This window comes from Equus quagga, chromosome 8 (genome assembly GCF_021613505.1).
Source record: "Equus quagga isolate Etosha38 chromosome 8, UCLA_HA_Equagga_1.0, whole genome shotgun sequence".
NCBI classification, from domain to species: domain Eukaryota; kingdom Metazoa; phylum Chordata; class Mammalia; order Perissodactyla; family Equidae; genus Equus; species Equus quagga.
The window spans coordinates 43,619,400-43,637,258 of NC_060274.1; the positions used below are offsets into that span (position 1 = coordinate 43,619,400).

The following is a 17,859-nucleotide window of genomic DNA, read 5'->3' on the forward strand; positions in this document are numbered from 1 at the left end:
GGAGACGATGAGGAGAAAAGGGAACCTTCATACACTGATGGTGGGAGTGCAACCTGGTACAGCCACTATGGAAAGCAGTATGGAGATTTCTGAAAAAATTAAAAATAGAAAAGCCATCTAGCTATCCCACTACTGGGTATTTATCCAAAGAACTTGAAATCAGTGATCCAAAGAGATTTATGCACCCCTAGGTTCATTGCAGCATTATTCACAATAGTCAAGATGTGGAAGCAACCCAAGTACACTTCTATAGATGGATGCATATAGAAGATGTGGTATATATATATATATATGTACAATGGAATACTACTCAGCCATAAAAAAGACAAAATTGTCCCATTTGCAAGAACATGGATGGGCCTTGAGGGTATGATGTTAAGCGAAATAAGCCAGACAGAGAAAGACAAATACTGCATGATTTCACTCATATGTGGAAGATAACAAATACATGGATAAAGAGAAAAGATTAGTGGTTACCAGAGGGGAAGGGGGCTGGGGGTGTGTGAAAGGGATAAAGGGGCACATATGTATGGTGATGGATAAAAATTAGACTACTAGGTGTGAGCACGATGAAGTGTATTCAGGAATTGATAAATAATAATGTACACCCAAAATTACACAATGTTATAAACCATTATAATCCCAATAAAACTACTTGGAAAAAAAGAAAGCAAAGACTTTAAAAAGTCCTGAAAATAAAAAAAAGAAACAAAAGATCTCTTGAGAAATGCTAGAGAACTAGAGGGAGTATTACAACTGTTTGAAATTGGGTGTCATTGATTGCGAATTGCAATAACATCCTTTGACTGAAGAACTCGGATGTCTTCAGCAAAAAAGAAATCATGATACCCCATTTTGGCACAGCATCTAGGTTCCCCCACCTTAAAGTACTTTTGAAATATCATTGTTTCACTATTTACCAAAATGAGATGCTATGAACATGCCCGAAGTCTGCAAATGGAGGTCTTCTATTAACACTGGGAAAACAGTGTCCCCGACTCAGTCTGACAACCTTTTCCACGTTTCCTGTGAGGGACAGTAGAGAAGGGTCTTCTCTGGGCCTCCATCTTGCAAAGGTGAACTGTCCCAAGGGAGTGATTGCACGGTCTGCAGGGTCCCTTCCTGACAGTCTGTCTGTATTAGCAAAGATACGACTTGCTTAGAGTCACCCTCGCTCTGGAACCCTGAGCTCTGGGCCCCCATGGGCATACGCTCGCCATGGACACATCATTCCTTGTGCAGTGGCCCCAGGACCAGACAGGTTTGCCAAAACTTCTTACCTTGTAAATTCATTTTGGATGGCTCGATTGAGAGAATATTCATCCCCAGAGAATTTCCCGTGAATTATAAACAAATGCAGGAGCAGCATGAGGATGTACATGCAAGTGTCTCTACAAGAAAGAAATTTTAAAGTTAGCATCCTCACAGACCTGGCAAAACATTTTTAATGGAAGTGGGTTTTTAAATGCCCAGGTGGAAATTTTTGTATAAAGTGTGAGATATGTGTGTATGTGCAAATAACATCCAATTTTCTAGCACCATTTTTGAAGAACCCTCCTCTTTCTCCATTGGGTTGCCTCTGTGCCTTTTAGAATGAGCAAATTTGTATGGTCTATTTCTGGCTCTCTATTCTGTTCCCGATCTACGTGTCTGTTGTGTCGCTAATTCCATACTGTCTTCATTACTGTCGCTTTGTAGTAAGTCCCGTAGTCGGGTAGTGTCAGTCCTTCCACTTTGTTCTTCCCTTTCAAAATTGCTTTGGTTAGTCTAGTTCCTTTGTTTTCCACGTAAATTTTAGAATCAGCTTGTCAATACCTATAAAAAAGCTTGCAGGATTTTTGTTAGGGTTGCATTGAATCTGCAGATCAAATTGGAAAGAACTGACACCTTGACACTTCAGCCATGCACCGCATAATGATGTTCCGTCAACCACGGACCATCAAATTAGTCCCATATAGCCTAGGTCTGTAGTAGGCTATACTATGTAGGTTTGTGTAGACACGCTCTATGATGTTTGCACAATGACAAAGTTGCCTAAGGACACATTTCTCAGAATGGAGCCCTGTTGTTAAGGAAAGAGTTACTGGATGTATTGAGTGTTCCAATCAATGAACACCGTATCTCTCTCCATTTAATAGGATCTTCTTAGATTTATTTTGTTAGCGCTTTGTGGTTTTCAGGATACACATTCTGCATGTTTTCTTAGGTTTATATCTATGTACTTCATGTCTTTGGTGCTATTGTAAATGACATTGCTTTTTAAATTTTAAATTCCAATCATTCATTGCTGGTATATAGGAACATGATTGACTTTACGTTGACTTTTATCCTGCAACCTTTCTAAATTTACCTTTTAGTTCTTGGAGCCTTTTTCATAGATTATTTGGGATTTTCTGCATAGACTATTCACGTCATCTGCCAATGAACTTCTTTATTTTTTCCTTTCAAATCTGTAAGCTTTTAATTTCTTTTCCTTCCCTAGTGCACTGCTTAGGACTTCCACTATGAGGTTTAGTAGGAGTGGTGAGAGAGGACAAGCTTGCCTTGTTTCTGATCTTAAAAAGCACTCGCTGTCTCGCCATTCAGTCTGAGGCGAGGTGTAGGGTTTTCATAGACACCTTTTATTAGTTTAGGGGAGCTCCCTTCTATTCCTACTTTGCTGAGAGCTAAGGTTTCTTTTTTCACGACCGAATGTCCAATTTTGTCAATTGCTTTTTTTCTGCATCTCTTGAGATGATCATATGATTTTTTAAACTTCATCTGTTAACATGGTGGATTACATTAACTATTTTCTTCTCATGTCTCTTTTACTCTATAGGTAGCATTTCCATCTCTTTTTGGTTTCTTTGCAGTTTATTTGTTGAGAAAACTGGCTCTTTGTGCTGTAGATCTCTCACAGGCTTGTTTCCCGTGAGGACCTGCTGAGTGTGCTCTCACTGAAAACTGCCAGTGGGCACAAAAGCTCGATCGGATGAAGACCGGGCTGTTTTGAGCAGGTTACCCCATAGGTGATGTATGTTTTCGATCAGGAGACACACAATGCCTGATTGCCTCTCTCTTTTTTATATTGGCTGTTGTTGATAAATTAATGCTTAGACTCATTCATTCATTAAAGGTTGCAAAAATGGTCAGGTTCTAATTCGATCATTTTGGCTTCGTCCATTAGCTGGAATATCTCTATAATGAGAAATACCCCCTCTCCTTTACGCGATTTCCCGGGGGGCGTATTTGCATAGGAAAGATGGGGTTGATACTTCATCACCAGTTTTTTTAAAGTTGGTTCCTGAACATCCGCCAACACTGATCAATTACATTTTTGGCATCATCACAAACTCATCGCTTTATGTACATTTGATGTTCGTTACAGTTCCAATTCGTTACAGTTACTGTTCCTGATTGGATGTCAAATTACCCCGTCTTTGACCCAAGTGAACCTCTACAAATTGGCTTCTGACTCCAGTAGTCATTAACTGCTTCCTTGCTTAAGAAATATTCCAGACTTATCTTCTACATTTTCTATCACAGACTTGAAATCAGGAATTCCAATGATTCCTAGTTCTTTTTGGTGGAAAATGGTATTTGTGGACCAGGATGTAGGTGCTAGGGGGTGCCCACTGCTCCTGGGTTGTTTTTAGACCTTTTCTTAGCAGACACACCTGGAAAAACATTTTTTTCCTTAAAAAAAAATATGATTTTGTACTTATAATTTCAGTTCAAATTCAGGACTACAGGGTTTTAACTCTTTTGAACTCAAGTCTGTATCTCCTTTCTCCCACACCAAGAATCCCACTTTCAAGGTTACCAGGAACGGCAGAATTAGAAAGTCACAGAATTCCTCATTTGTTTTATCTCACAATGAATCAATAATCAGAATAAAGATACCAACTCTCCCCTAACAATACAGCTAGTAAAAATACCTGTACAACTTTTTTCCCTAGGTGTTTTTTTTTACGTCCTTAGGGACTAGACTTTTAAAGTCAAATTTTTAAATTTTAACACAAAGTTTTGAAAATTATATTCCTTCCCTCCCCCTATAAGTAACTATTTTCTAAAGTGGTACGGGCTCTCTCTCCTTGTTTGTTTTATTTAGGATAAGTGGATGCACATGAATTAGATGTCTATCTTCTTCCACTAAGGGTTGGCAGCACCTGCACCTTCCTCTCCACCCTGCCTCTCTCCTGGAGCAGACTCCGGAGAGTTCTCCCCAAGTGTGCACAGATGGTCCTCGTACGTTTTTATAGCTGAGCACTGCTCCACTGCGTTCTGGTCCCCTCAGAAGAGATCTGGGTTATTTCTAGGCTATTCCTATTATAACAGGTCCTGCACCACTTGTCTTGTGCCTGGGTCCTCTCGTGTTTTTGCTAATTTAAGAGTGATCCCTAAAAGTGGGCATGCTGGGTGAAGGGTGAATGCTCCTATAACTGTGTTGGAGATTTCCAAATTTGCCCACAGGGGCGCTACCATTTTACCTTCACACCAGCACTGCGGGATGGCACCTGTTTTCCACAAGCTCACCAACCAGAGAACGTGGTCAAATTTTGGATTTTCAGTTTTAATTGGCACTTCTCTTCCTGTAAGTGGAGGTGCCATTTGCATTTCTTTTTTTCTGTGAACTGTCTATTCACTTCTCGAGCCCATTTTTTGTTCTGAAGAGTTGTTGGTCCTTTTCATTTTTTGAACCTTTTTATATACTCAGATGAGACCTTTGTTACAAATATTTTCTCCTTGTCATTATCTTTACTTTGCACAGTATCATTTGCCACAGTTTGGTTTTCTTTCTTCTTCAAGTTTTATGTCACCAACTTATTTTTCTTTTCCCTTTTCGTTTCTGGATTTTTAGTCATATGGAAGTTTTTCTTTTTTTTTCTTTTAAAGATTGGCACCTGAGCTAACAACTGTTGCCAATCTTTTTTTTTTTCTTCTGCTTTATCTCTCCAACCCGCCCCCCACCCCCCCCGCACACAGTTGTATATCTTGATTGTGGGTCCTTCTAGTTGTGGCATGTGGGACGCCACCTCAATGTGACCTGACGAGCAGTGCCATGTCCGCGCCCAGGATCCGAACCCTGGGCCGTCGCAGCGGAGCGCGCAAACTTAACCACTCGGCCACCGAGCTGGCCCTGGAAGGTTTTCTCACTCACAGGTCACAGAGGAACTTACTCATGCTTTCTTCTAGAACTTGTATGGTTTTGCTTTTTACATTTAAAGCTTTATCCAGTTGGACTTTACCTGTGTATGGTGTGATGAAGCATCCAATTTTATTATTTTCCATATGAGTATTCAGTCATCCCAATTCCACTTATGAAAAATTCCACCTTCTACAAAGGGTAGAAGGTTTGCGATGCCACCTTATCACGTATTCACTTTGGCATTCGTGTCTGGGTTTCCTCTTCTGACGCATGGAGCTGTTGTTATTCAAGTGCCCAAGGCCCCTCTCCTGGAGCAGAGGCCTGCAGCCCACTTTACTGTCATCGAGCAGAGCTAGCCTCACCTCCTTGCTCTGCCTGGTCAGGGTTTCCTGGCTGGCTATTCGTGTTTGTTCTTCCAAAGTAACTTTATAATTGAGCAGAACTAGGAAAAAAAATCTGATGGCATTTTATTGGGATTGTATTAAATTCATAAATGGATTTTAGAGAGAACTTAGGAAGACATGACATTGTGTCTTCCTAGTCAAGAACATGGAGCGTGTTTCCTTTGTTTTTGTCTATATTTGTGTTTTTCAGGTCTTCCTATATAAGTATTGTACATTTCTTCTTAAGATCATGCCTAAGTGCTTTCATTGTATTTTATTTATTTGCTGCGTTGAATGGAGTCTCCGTTGCATCTTTTCCTGGCTTGCACTTGGGTACAGAAGGATACTGGGTTTTGTATTTTAATTTTATAACCTGCTTCTTTACTAAATTTCCTTACTGTCTATAGTCTTTTGATTGTTTGTTTTTGTGCGATTTTCCATAATTTATTGCTGTCATAGGCAAAAAGGCTGGTTTGCCTCTCTCCCAGTCTGCCGTCTCCCACAGCTCTCTCTGGGCCTGCCTGTCCTGCTGGGTCTGGGCGCTGCCCCAGTGTCTACCCCTCCCTCTGTGTGAGGCGGGGCCTGGGCATAGCCGGGCTTGGTTAGTTTCTAGGGCTCAGCTGGCTGGCTGGCTCCAGACTTGCAGGCTTGCCCTCACCTGGGAGTGGGAGTCTCAGAGGAACCCCCCACATTGCTCATGAATAATGCCTGTGGTGCCTTGGGTCCTCCAGTTCTCAGGCTGTCAGCACCCCAGCACTTCCTTCTGCCTGGTTCTGTAGAATGCCCAGCTACAGGTCTCCGGGCGCTCACTGGTTTGTCCCACTTGCCTTTGGGGGCCTGTGGAGGACAACTCCTCATCTCGTTTTGTTAAAATGCATGTGTTCTGTGGGTTTTGTTCTGCTATCTAATTGCTTCATTTTTGTGGGGAGATTTGGCAAGATTAAAACCCTTGCCACAGCTCCACTTCCTCTTCTTCCATCCTCTCCCACTCTCCTTTGAACGTGACATTCTAATGGTGCCCCCACACTGTACTGAAGGAATCTTTAAGAAGACAGCTGGAGGTAGTTCCATTGCACGCTTTAACTAAACTACATTTGGAAAAATATCAGGAATTCCCAAATCCTTGACCAACTACATCAGAAGGATTTGAGACACACCAAATAATGTTTGGAATTCAGAAAAAGTTTCAGCTAGTGTGTATATAAGGCTCCTTACAGTAGTTCAACCCAACATCCACCATGGATGAGGCGGGAGAATGGGTACCATTGAGAGAAACGGGTCTGAGGTCTAAGCTGCAGAGGTTTGTCATGAGCGTGATATTTCTTAAGTTTTGTGTTTTATCTAAAAAAAATCAAGCAGATTTCGCCTTGAGTACCATAATGTATCTGTGTGTATTTTAACATTAAACTATTTTATAAATACTTGTCATTGGGCTAAATTGATGCCCCAGGAAGAGGTGTTTAATTTTTCTTATGTCTTCCTGCACCCGTGTGTACCCTAGTTGGACAAGCAGAAGTCCCCAGCAGCATGCTAAGTATAGATATGGTGGGGATCAAATCTGATTATGTGCATGAACATCTGCATTGATAAGGGAGCTGAGGCCCAGAGGGGTAAATTTCTTAACCAGTTTCTCAGCACTGCTACTGGCAGAACCAAGCAGTTCAGTTTCTCTGCATCCCACGCACTGGAGAGCTCGGTGGTCCAGCTGAAATGGTGGCATTGGGGCCAGCAAGGCTTCCCACCTGTGCTCCCGACTCCCAGATGCTGATGGCCCTCCCTTTGAAAGGGGAGCTGGACCAGAGCAGCCATCGCAGGCCTCCACCCACCTCAGCTCCTCTCGAGTTCGCATTTCTCTTCTCATCCTCTCCCTGGTGACTCTGAGCTGGGCTGGGGACGGCGGACATGCCCAGCGCAGGCGGCGTGCTCGTTGTCGGGCAGCCAAGACCTGTGGGGATGAGGGACCCCTGAGCCTGGGGCTGCGGGGAAGGGAGAGAGGCCCTGGCATTCCCGCCAGGCCAAGCAAGGGCAGCATTGCTACCTTTGCACTGGGACCAGGGTTTGAGGACAGCGTTACTTTGTGCGGATCCCATATACCAGGTTGTTGGGCAGCAGGTCGGGGAAAGGAGTGAATCCGTTACAAACTCTGCTCCCGTCCTGGGCCAGCCTGTTGGCGGGGGTCCCAACTGCCCCATCACACACAGTGGCTGCACCTGAGGGGCCTGTTTGCCACCGTCAATCACAGGGGACATTCTTTTGGCATTTGCATGGTATGTTCTCTTAGAGATGCTCAGGGTGGAAAAGCCACTTTCAAGTATGGTCTTAGCAAGAAATGACCTCTGTTTTCCTTTTTTTAAAAAGCACCATTACTTTCATATTAAATTTGTGTCTGGTGAGGGCATGGCAGCAGCCAGGGAAGGTATTCATTTGTTTATTTCTCACTCATTCAATCAACACACGTCTCCTGAGCCAGGCACTGGGTCGGGTACTTGGGACAGCTCAGAAATCAGGGGCAGTCTTTTCTCTCAGAAATGTATGGCAAGTTCACAAACAATGAAGATTAAATTGGGAAGTTACATGTGCAGAACCTTCCGGAGTCCTGAGGAAGGACAGGGCAGGGCTGCTGGACACCTTGGGAAGTCAGGTGGGGCACCAGCACCGGATCAGGGCTGCATTCATGGGAGGGTCTTACCCCCGAGGCTGAGACTATAGACAGAGAAGGAGTAGACGGCAGCACAGCAGGCGCAGCGGCACACGAGACAGAAAAGGAAAGAGAGTCTCTGAAGAAGACGGGAAAGTCCAGATCCGAAAGGTAGAGGGAAACCAGGACAATGCGGCTTCTCAAATGCCACTGGGCTGAGGGTGCAGGAGAAAGGGGTGAGATGGACCGAGGTTTGGAGCCCAGACTCGATCTTACTGCTCATGAGCCTTAGTCTAGCTACTTGACGCCTCCAGGCTTCAATTTTACTCATCTTCAAAAGGGGGTGCAACACTGCTCCCACTTTGTAAGGTGTTGTAAGGAATAAATGACGCCATAAGCGTAAACAAAGTGTGTGAGAGAAGCTGAGCGCAGAGTTGACACTCACCGCACATTTATAATCAGCATCAGGCGTCCCGGGTAAGGCTGGGAGTTACAGGGGAGGAAGCCTTCGGACAGGTCACCACAGCAGCCATTTGGCCAGTAGGAGCTCATGGTCTCCTCTGAGAGGATGGGAGTAGGGATGGGGAGCCGTGGGGATGAGGTCTGTCCCTGAGTGACCTGGGACTGTGTCCTTGGTCAGAGCCGACTACTAGTCATTCCACACAAGTACACAATGCCTACTGCAGGTCATTGCCCTAGGTTAGCAACAAGCCCGTGCACTTATTTGTGAGGGCCCAGAGACCTTTCACTTCCTTCACGGCATCCACACTGTGCAGGAGAACTCCACACACACAACAGGAAAGACTGACTTTCGGAAAGAAGTAAGGAGGGAGGGAGGGAGGAAGGAGTAACTTTTCCCTGTGTCCACCGAAATGCATATGACTTAAAAATTCTCCAAAATCATGGCCAAGAATTACATGTCCCATTTGCTTCAATACTTTAAAGTAAGCTCATGTTCTGGGTGCTCCGATTTCTCTGGGATTAGGGTAAGGGTGAGGAAATAGATCCTACGTGCTTGCTATCACATAGCATATGCAAAGCAGCATAAGGAATTAAAATGCATCCACGCATCTCCCAGAACACAACCGAATTTGAATTCAAGAATGAGTTCAGATACGCACGATGGGGACATAAGGCAGTTCAGTAAAGCCCGGTTAACATGCACAGACTGTATCCTCACTCTTTCAACCTCACTTGCACAGTCAGGAGTGCTGCAGCCTGAAGAAAGGGGCAAGCGGGTCCTGGAAAGTTCTTCCAGTTCAGAGTCCAGACCCTTGGTAGCTTCACGTAAAGACTCAGTGAAGAAGTGCTTGTCGTCTTTCCTTCTCCAAGCAAAGCCCAATGCCGCGAGGCCGATCTGGAAGGAGACAGCGACACACGGAGTCACCGCACCACGTCTGTGTGCCCCAGAGCTGCCCTTGTTTCCTGGTGGGACGGGACTCTGGGCCTAGCTTAAACACACACTAGTGTGTCACCTGCGTTGGTTCTGACCCACTCACTCCCCAGGCGAGGCCTGGGGCCAGAGCCTCTGCTCCCCAAGTCTCAGGGTCCCAATGAAAGACGGTGGGTGAAGAGGCTCCCTCCCGCCGGGATCTGCCTGAGGACTAGCTGAGAGGCCCACATGCGGCTCCACGCAGGGCCTGGCTCCCAGTTTTTCCCCAACACACCTTAGTCAAGCTGTGAAGAAAAGCAATACGTCACCAAAACGGAGCCGCCATCCCCCTTCCAGGCCCCAGTTGATGGAAAGCGACTCCAATCTGGAGGGCGCTGCTCACCATAAGCGGCTGGGTGACGAAAACACAGCACACCACCGAGAGGGCCAGCAGGCGCAGCCACTGCAGACACTGCGTGGGGCTAAACCTGTCCCCAGGAAGAGAGCCGCCGTCAGCACCCTATCTAAGCACAGGGACACAGGCTGGAGGGCCCACACCCTCATGACAGTGTGACGGGGGCAGGAGTGGGGCTGCAGTGGGGAAGGGGCAGTGCGGGTGGGCATCGTGCTGTTCTGCCCAACAGAGGGGAGTCTCTTCCTGCAGAGAGGGGACGTCACCTGCCCTGAAGCTGCTGAGTGGGAAGGAGAAATCCCACACACAGAGCGCAGAGAGGGGACGCGGAGGAGAATGGGCGGATGCTAATAACAGTGAACTTCGCACCTGCTGAGCACTGAGCGGGGCAGGCGCTGTGCTAACAGCATTGCACTGAGGGCTTCATCTGCTCCCCCTAAGACCCTGTGAACTGGGCGCTAGGAATATTCCTGTTTCACAGATGAGCAAACTGAGGGGGTTTTAAGTAAGTTGCCCATCATCACAGTGATTCAGTATATGCAATTGGGAGAAAGGAGAGTTGGGAGGAAAGCGTCTTGGTTTTGCGGTTACTCTTCACAGTTTAGGTCGGTGTGGGTCCACGGGAGCCACACTGAATATCCTGGGGTCCTGACGGTGGACCCAGCAGCCCAGGAACCAGATCAAGAGGCAGCGGCTGTGGTGGGACAGAAATGGAATCTATGAAATACGCGCCACAATCTCTGCCTCTCAGGGTCTGCTTTTTCAAGTGACGGGGACCATTAAGGACATGCTCTTTGCCTGTGTACCCGGCTCAAAGCCGGCCCTCTAGGGAGCTCCATAGCTGGGTTCCCTCCTTCCTGAGTGAGGGTCCTGCAGCTTCTTGCAACATCTGAGACTCCATCCAGGCCGGGCTGCCATCCTAGAGTGGGCCAGGCGCATATGTTTCTCTTCACCCCCAGGGCGGTGGAGCCGGGAGGAGAGAGAAATGAAGCCTACATCGGCAACAGCCACATCTGGGCTTGCATTTTCTGAGTTGCCAGAAACACAGGGATTTCCTTATAAATGCCAGACTTTCCACCCAAAGACCTGAGGATATTTGAAAACCTCTATGGCTCACCTGTATCCTAGAAATCCTGTCCCCAAGCCACAGGCCGCAGACACCATCCCGCAAAGGACCCACGCTGCAGAGCCAGACCAAGGCAGAGGTGCCCTTGGCCACCGGGGAACGGTGAGTTCTTCAAACCCACCGCCAGGGCCTAAGAAAGAATAGGCAGAGGCACACACGTTAACAGATCTCATCATTTCCCTGCACCCAAGGGCAGTCGCTAATTTTATGTGTCAACTAGACTAGGCCATGGGGGTGCCCAGACATGTTGTCAAACATTATTCTGGGTGTTTCTGGATGAGATTAACGTCTGACTGAGTAAAGCAGATGGCTCTCCCCAATGTGGGTGGGCCCCATCCAATCAGGTGAAGGCCTGAATAGAACAAAAAGGCTGACCTTCCCTGAGTAAGAGAGAATTCGTGGGCCTGACTGCCTTCAGAGTGGGACATCGGCTTTTTCCAGTTGTAGGATGTGAACTAGAACATCATTTCTCCTGGGTCTCCAGGCTGCCGACTGCACACCTTGGGACTTGTCAGCCTCCATGATTACGTGAGCCTGTTCCTTACAGTAAATCCCTTTCTATACAGACATACACATATCCTATTGGTTCTCACTCTCTGGGGGACCCTGACTAACACCCAGAGATTCCTAATTTTATTGCAGTGGGGTCTTTACTCTCTTCCCATTTCTGTCTCATCTGACAAGCCCAACATTCCGCCATCCCTCTGCCTTCTTCACAGATAACAGGCCTCCTGTACTTTTAACATTGTCTTCACAAGTTTCATAGTTTATGGAATTTGCATTTCTGCCTAGAGTTGCTGGGTCTACGTGGTAGACCAATGCATTTGGTCCTCTCCAGCCTGGGTGAAAACATGCAATCATTCTCAAAGCCAACTGCTGTGTACAATCAGCATGGTCCATCCAGATTACGCCACTGTCTGGGCTATTCTCTGTTGCTCTATCTGCCCCACAATTTGTATTTTTCACTATGCGTAGCAAGGAGGCGGGGGAAGGGGCAGGAAGGAGGGCAGGGGCCAGGGCAGAGGAGGGGGCCTGTCCCGGGCGAGCAGCGACTCCCGTTCACGATTGTGTAATTTCCCAGGAGCTGAGCACGTAATCAGAGTTGCCCCCATACATTTCTTTGTCTCTGAGTGGAGGTGTCTGGAGCCCCATTTTCTCAGGTGATTGCTTACAGGTAACCCCACTCAGGGCACAGCCAGAGGCAGAGGCAATGTTACTCCAGGGCAACCCGACACAGAGAGTTTAGGGGGACTGAGGAGCGCCCGCCCGTCGGGAAGCCGGCATTAGGCAGACGAGGGACACTCGCTGCACGTAAAACAAGACATGTTGAAAACAAGACAAGAGGCCCCAGATGGAGTCGCTTATGCTAAGCTCCACGTCATCAAACAGAGACTCGACTTAATTACAGTTCCGGCTCTCCCAGAAGTGGAATCTTAAACCAGTCAGTCAGGAATCGCCTGGTCAGCACTAGTGAGGTCATCTGCCCGACAGCCCCTGTCGCCCCTAAGGAAAGCAACTTTGCCACAACCAATCTACCTTTTGCCTGATACGACTTCCCCGTTCCCGCTCCCTTCTGCCTGTCTGTCTTTCATTTGGCACAGCTGCTTTCTACCTGCTGGATGGGATGCTGCCTGGTTCATGAAGCATTGAATAAAGCCAACAAGATCTTTACGATTTACTCTGTTGAATTTTGTTTTTTAACAGCTGGAAGGCAGAGCAGTCCTGAGCCGTACGTGTGTACGTACTTTCTAGATACCTCATCTATATCTGGTCTGTCAGGGGTGAGTCTTTGTACTCCTGCACCTGCCCTCCTGGCCCTGTGCTCATGTCGAGCTGTCGTGTAAGGCTAGTGTCCTTGGGCTGAGTTTGCCCTCCAATTCCCAGCTGGTACTGGCGCCTGCACCAACGGCTCACCCACCTACCTGAGGGCCCAGCCACTTGTGGAAACCAAATTTTTTATGCCTCCTCAGAGTGAAGGGTGATGTGCGTGTGGGCCCAACCAGACCAGGCCTCCTTGGGCTGCAGGCATGGGCCTTGCCAACCCTGTGCCATAGAGCAGCATTCACAGCTAGCGCCCGAACCCAGTGCTCGAGGACCTGGGTGACCACGAGCCGCGAGAATTCCCTGTTCCTTCACCACACCACCCTGGGCCCTGCAGCCATGTCCTGTAGCCACGTGCCCCTGCCAGGCCAGCCCTGACACAGACCCCTTTGGACAGTACTGAGCAGGTATGTGGCTGCCCTCCTGGGACCCAGCTTGCAGAGGGTCAGCTTCTGTGCACACAGCCCCTTTTGATCCTGCAGTTCCACTTCCACTGGCTCATTGCTGAGCTTTCAGCTATGGTCATTATTCACTCTAATTTGCATCAAAAAAATGCCAAGCTTCAAATTTCTTAACTTAAAGAAAAGCTAAGATACTATTACTGAGTTTTTAAGATATGACCAAACTCATGTAAGTATATGGCAGAAATCACCAGGACTTTAGAGCAAAGCTGCAGCCTCAGTTTCAGATGGGCCTGGGGTAGATGTGACCAGAACATTCAGTCACTCTTGACCCGACTCCTGCTCCGCACACCCTGCCTCTCCGGACGAGCTGCAGGTTGGGCTCCATACCTAGCACTGACTCACCCTGTAAACTGAGAGTGCAGGGGTCACTCTCCTCCCTCGGAGCTGGCTGGCTGAGGTCAGCCCTGTCGGCCTCTGGTTCAGGGGGGGAACAGCCTGAACCATCACTGCTTGCCGCCCTCCTCGGGGCCCCGCCATTCTCTGAAAGAACGTTATGCTAGAAAAGGCAAGGTGAGGATGAGGTTAATGTCTCAATACACAGGGTTTTCCATATAGTAATGCAGTTTGTGAGCCCCCTCAGGATTTGAGCACAGCCCAGCCGACTTTGTCAAGCCTCAGGCCTGGAGATGGGTTCTGGGGAGGAAGCACAGGCAGTCCCGGGTGCCAGCTCCTTCGCACCCTGCACAGCCAACGAAGGAGTACCAACAGGCTCCGCACAGCCAAGAGCGACTGTGCAGCTGCCCGCTGGGAGGCCGACCTGGACCCGGGCAGAGCAGAGATCAGCCCAGAGCAGTGGATGGGGTGAGGTTCAAGGCAGAAGGACAGAGAGCCAGCCTGGGCGCAGGGAGTGGACACGCTTCGAGAAGGAGAGCGGAGGGGAGAGCGGGCCTGGAACGCAGGCTTGGGGACGGAGCGCCACGCTCAGGAATGGCTCTGAACAGGGAGTCAGAGCTCGGACAGCATAGGAATCACATGCATCCTGAAACACTTCCACAGAGAAGAGTCCACTTAAGCTAAAGGCACATCCTGCAGATCCAGCGAGCTGAAATGGAGAACTACTTAGAAACTGCCTTCAACTCGCCCTGTGTCACAGGCCGGGTCTGTGCACGTGGGACCTGGAATGGAGTGCACCCAGCATGGGGGTAGCTTCTCCTGTCCCTACCTCACAGGGGGCTGAGGAGCAGCCGAGCCAACACCCGGGGCTCTGCCTCACAGCATCTCTCCCACTGGATCTGCCAATGGCCCCTGTCAGGCCCAGCTTCTAAAATGTCACTGTCAAGCCAGCCCGTGGCCTAGTGGTTAAGTGTGGCGTGCTCCACTTTGGTGGCCCAGGTATGGTTCCCAGGCACAGACCTATACCACTTATCAATGGCCATGCTGGCAACGGCTCATATACAAAAAAAGAGGAAGATTGGTAACAGATGTTAGCTTTAGGGTGAATCTTCCTCAGGAAAAAATAAAAGTCACTGTCTGTACATACATGGCTTTGCAAATTCTGCAGGCTGCACCCCTGCCCATCTGGCCTCTCCTAAGATTCCTGGACAGCTGCCCCCACGGCCTGCCTCCTGGGAAACGACCTTCTGTCTTCACAGAACCCGCCACTGCTCACTGGCCCCAACGGGCACGACGGGTTCCTGCATATCTTTCCCTCATCTCCATCCACCCTTGCTCTGACCATCCGTGGCCAGACCACAGCCAAGAGAGGATGCCAGAAAAACCTAATTGTTAGAATTTTATGCCAGAGAATTAGCTGCTGTGTGTAATTATATTTACCTTGTATGTCTTCTGTGCGTCTGGCATCCTTCTACTCGAATTAGGGCCTGATTAAAAAGAAATCAAATTTATGATGTGAAACCAGGGATTAAGGGTTCCTGAGGAGAGCACTTTCTTCAGGAAATACTCTTGCCTCCGACTCCACCAGGACGGGCCTTCCTGAGACACAGATGTGGCTGCAAGGAGGACTTTCAACATCGCCATCCTGCTGTGGCCTGGACAATCCATCGAAATGGCTTTTAAACATGAAATGAAGCTCAATTTTCCTCGTAATGAGCACAATGCAATGGCGAGTAGGACATGCAATGTCTGTCCAGTAGACTGGCCAAAAAAGATCAGCTGCGATGGGCAAGCGTCTTTAACTCTCGCCTTCCAGACTTCATCATTTTCCTGTTGCTGTGTTTTTAGAACAAACAAAATCACCTTTTAAACTTTTTTAAGTGCACACTTACCCTGAGCTGCCTCTGTCCTCACTGCTCTCAGGGGCAGGCGTGGCTCTTCTCCGGGAGGCCCTCTGGCTTCCTGCAGAGGTATGGAGGTTGTTCAGAGAGGGCATCGGGCAATGAGGGCACCGCCCAGGAGAACAGGGTCATGCAGACCAGTTGCTGGTACCTGGCTGAGCCTGAAGAACAGCGACAAGAGCTGCGCCCCCGGAGAAGCCAGAAGGGTGCACAGGAAACCCGTCCAGAAGGATCCAAGAGTGACCTCAGTGGGGCCGACATCCAACATGAGCTGCAATAACCCAACGGCAGCAATCACATCGCCTGAAATGAGTCCAACTTAAAACATATGGTCATTTTGTAATCACAAAGGTATTTAATGTGATAGCTACTTTATACTTAACCAAAGTTCGCTCTCCCTGAATCTTTGACCTTCTACCTCAGGAGTGAAAAAGAAGAAAAAAACAGGTCATAAGAAATCTTTCGAGGGCACCGGCCCCGTGGCTGAGTGGTTAAGTTCGCGTGCTCTGCTTCAGTGGCCCAGGGTTTCGCCAGTTCGAATCCTGGGCACCGACATGGCACTGCTCATCAGGCCATTGCTGAGGCGGCATCCTACATGCCACAACTAGAAGGACCCACAACTAAAAATACACAACTATGTACCAGGGGGCTTTGGGGAAAAAAGAAAAAAAAAAAAAGAAATCCTTTGGTTTTTCTCCCGTACAAATCTTTTGGACTGAACAAATGTCTGTGGAACGCCCACTTTATGCCAGGCACACCACATGCTCAGCTGACTTAATCCTCACTACAACTGGACAAAGAGAATCAATACCCCCGATGTACTGATGAGCACAAAGACAACTGGTCGACCTCAGAGGACAGAGCACCCTGAGGTTTCCTGACTGCAGGCCCCGTTCTTCAGGAAGCTGTTCCCTTCCTGCTACTTGATGATATTTCTTCGTCATCTTCTTACAAATGCCACACGTATGTCACTTTAGTAAAAAAATCCTGCCATTTCATTACTGTTATTGCATGAACTCCAAATACTTGTGCTCTCTGGTGGATGCACCTCCTGAGCCCCACCTCTGAGATGGACCCCTCAGCACATTCCCAGCCACTGGGGGCCCATGAATGGCCATGAGGTTGTCATAAGAAGCAAATCTGACCGTTTGCCCTCACCCCAACAGTCATACTGTAATTTTTGCCTCAGGAGAGGCAGGGCCTCCATTCTAACTGCTTGTGCTGATTTAGAATTAATCTCCACATCTCGTGAGGGTCCGTTAGACCAGAAACACCAAAAGGCATCCCAAGGGCAAATGTGGCTATCAGAACTGTTCTCTTTTTCAGTCAGAGGATGTTTAATTTGAATTAATTGCCAACCTCATAAAATGATTCAAGAGCACTCTCATCAGACACTCCAGGCTGCTGACACCTGTGGAGAAGCCATGCTCTGTGGCACGGGGGTCACAGGTTCACACAGGGAGCAGTCAGCTGAGGCAGGCTTGCGCCTGCTTCCCCCGGAGCCCACTGCCCTGCAGACCCCTCCTGATTCCTTCCAGGCCCACGGGTCTCTTCCCCTGCATAAGCCTCTCCCTGAGGACTGTGCATTTTGCTAATTCCTGAGTCAAGAAGGCACCACACTGTAGGTCTGGGAGTGGGAGGCTGGGGCCTACCTGCTCCTGTCCCACAGTGGTGAGCAGGGCAGTGAGGCCTGCGTAGGCGCAGAGCACGGCGAAGGCCACGGTGAGGCGCGGGGTGTGCAGGAGGCCGCTGCCCGAGGGCCGGCTGAGTACAGAGGTCCAGACGTGGAAGTCCTCCAGATACTCCGTGAACTTCCAATACCAAAGCTGAAACCAACCAAACAAGAGAGACGCTCAGCGACATCGGGCATTCATACAAACAGCATGAAATCTCGGTTGACAATCAACCATTTTCCGCATGGAGACGCCACAGTCTCATGGCCCTCCGATCCCAGTTCGTTAGTCCCAGGCCCTTTGCAGCTGGCTCCAGCCTTCCAGCCTTGTCTGCAGCCCCTCTCTCTGACCTTCCGCTGGGACCCCCGGAGCTTTGAGACAAACTGTCCCTTGGCCGCCATGCTTGTGTCACCTTTGAATGCCTTCACACCCTTCTCTCTGGAGCCTCTGTTTATAAACCCTCACCTGGTGGAATTGATCACATCTTTCCTTGTGTTCCTAAGAGATGGTTAAAAACCCTCCATTCCTAGCATGTTCCCCTGCAACACGGTGAACTTTGCTGGGCTTCAAGCACACTGCGGGCTGGGAGCGCGCTCACCCACCTCTTT

At 48.5% G+C, this 17,859-nt stretch overlaps 1 protein-coding gene across 1 annotated transcript in view; it reads right to left on the reverse strand.

Annotated features, from left to right (window-relative positions):
• The window catches only part of PKD1L1 (polycystin 1 like 1, transient receptor potential channel interacting), a 109,001-nt gene that overhangs the window by 20,963 nt on the left and 70,179 nt on the right, over window positions 1–17,859 (reverse strand). Inside the window, exons 30-39 of the mRNA XM_046668923.1 lie at window positions 17,231–17,404; window positions 15,730–15,849; window positions 15,570–15,639; window positions 15,118–15,164; window positions 13,687–13,840; window positions 11,051–11,189; window positions 9,925–10,009; window positions 9,330–9,506; window positions 7,338–7,456; window positions 1,281–1,391 (exon numbers count right to left, since the gene is read on the reverse strand). Of these exons, the coding sequence (XP_046524879.1) occupies window positions 1,281–1,391; window positions 7,338–7,456; window positions 9,330–9,506; window positions 9,925–10,009; window positions 11,051–11,189; window positions 13,687–13,840; window positions 15,118–15,164; window positions 15,570–15,639; window positions 15,730–15,849; window positions 17,231–17,404 (1,196 nt within the window). The remainder of the gene's footprint in view (window positions 1–1,280; window positions 1,392–7,337; window positions 7,457–9,329; window positions 9,507–9,924; window positions 10,010–11,050; window positions 11,190–13,686; window positions 13,841–15,117; window positions 15,165–15,569; window positions 15,640–15,729; window positions 15,850–17,230; window positions 17,405–17,859) is intronic.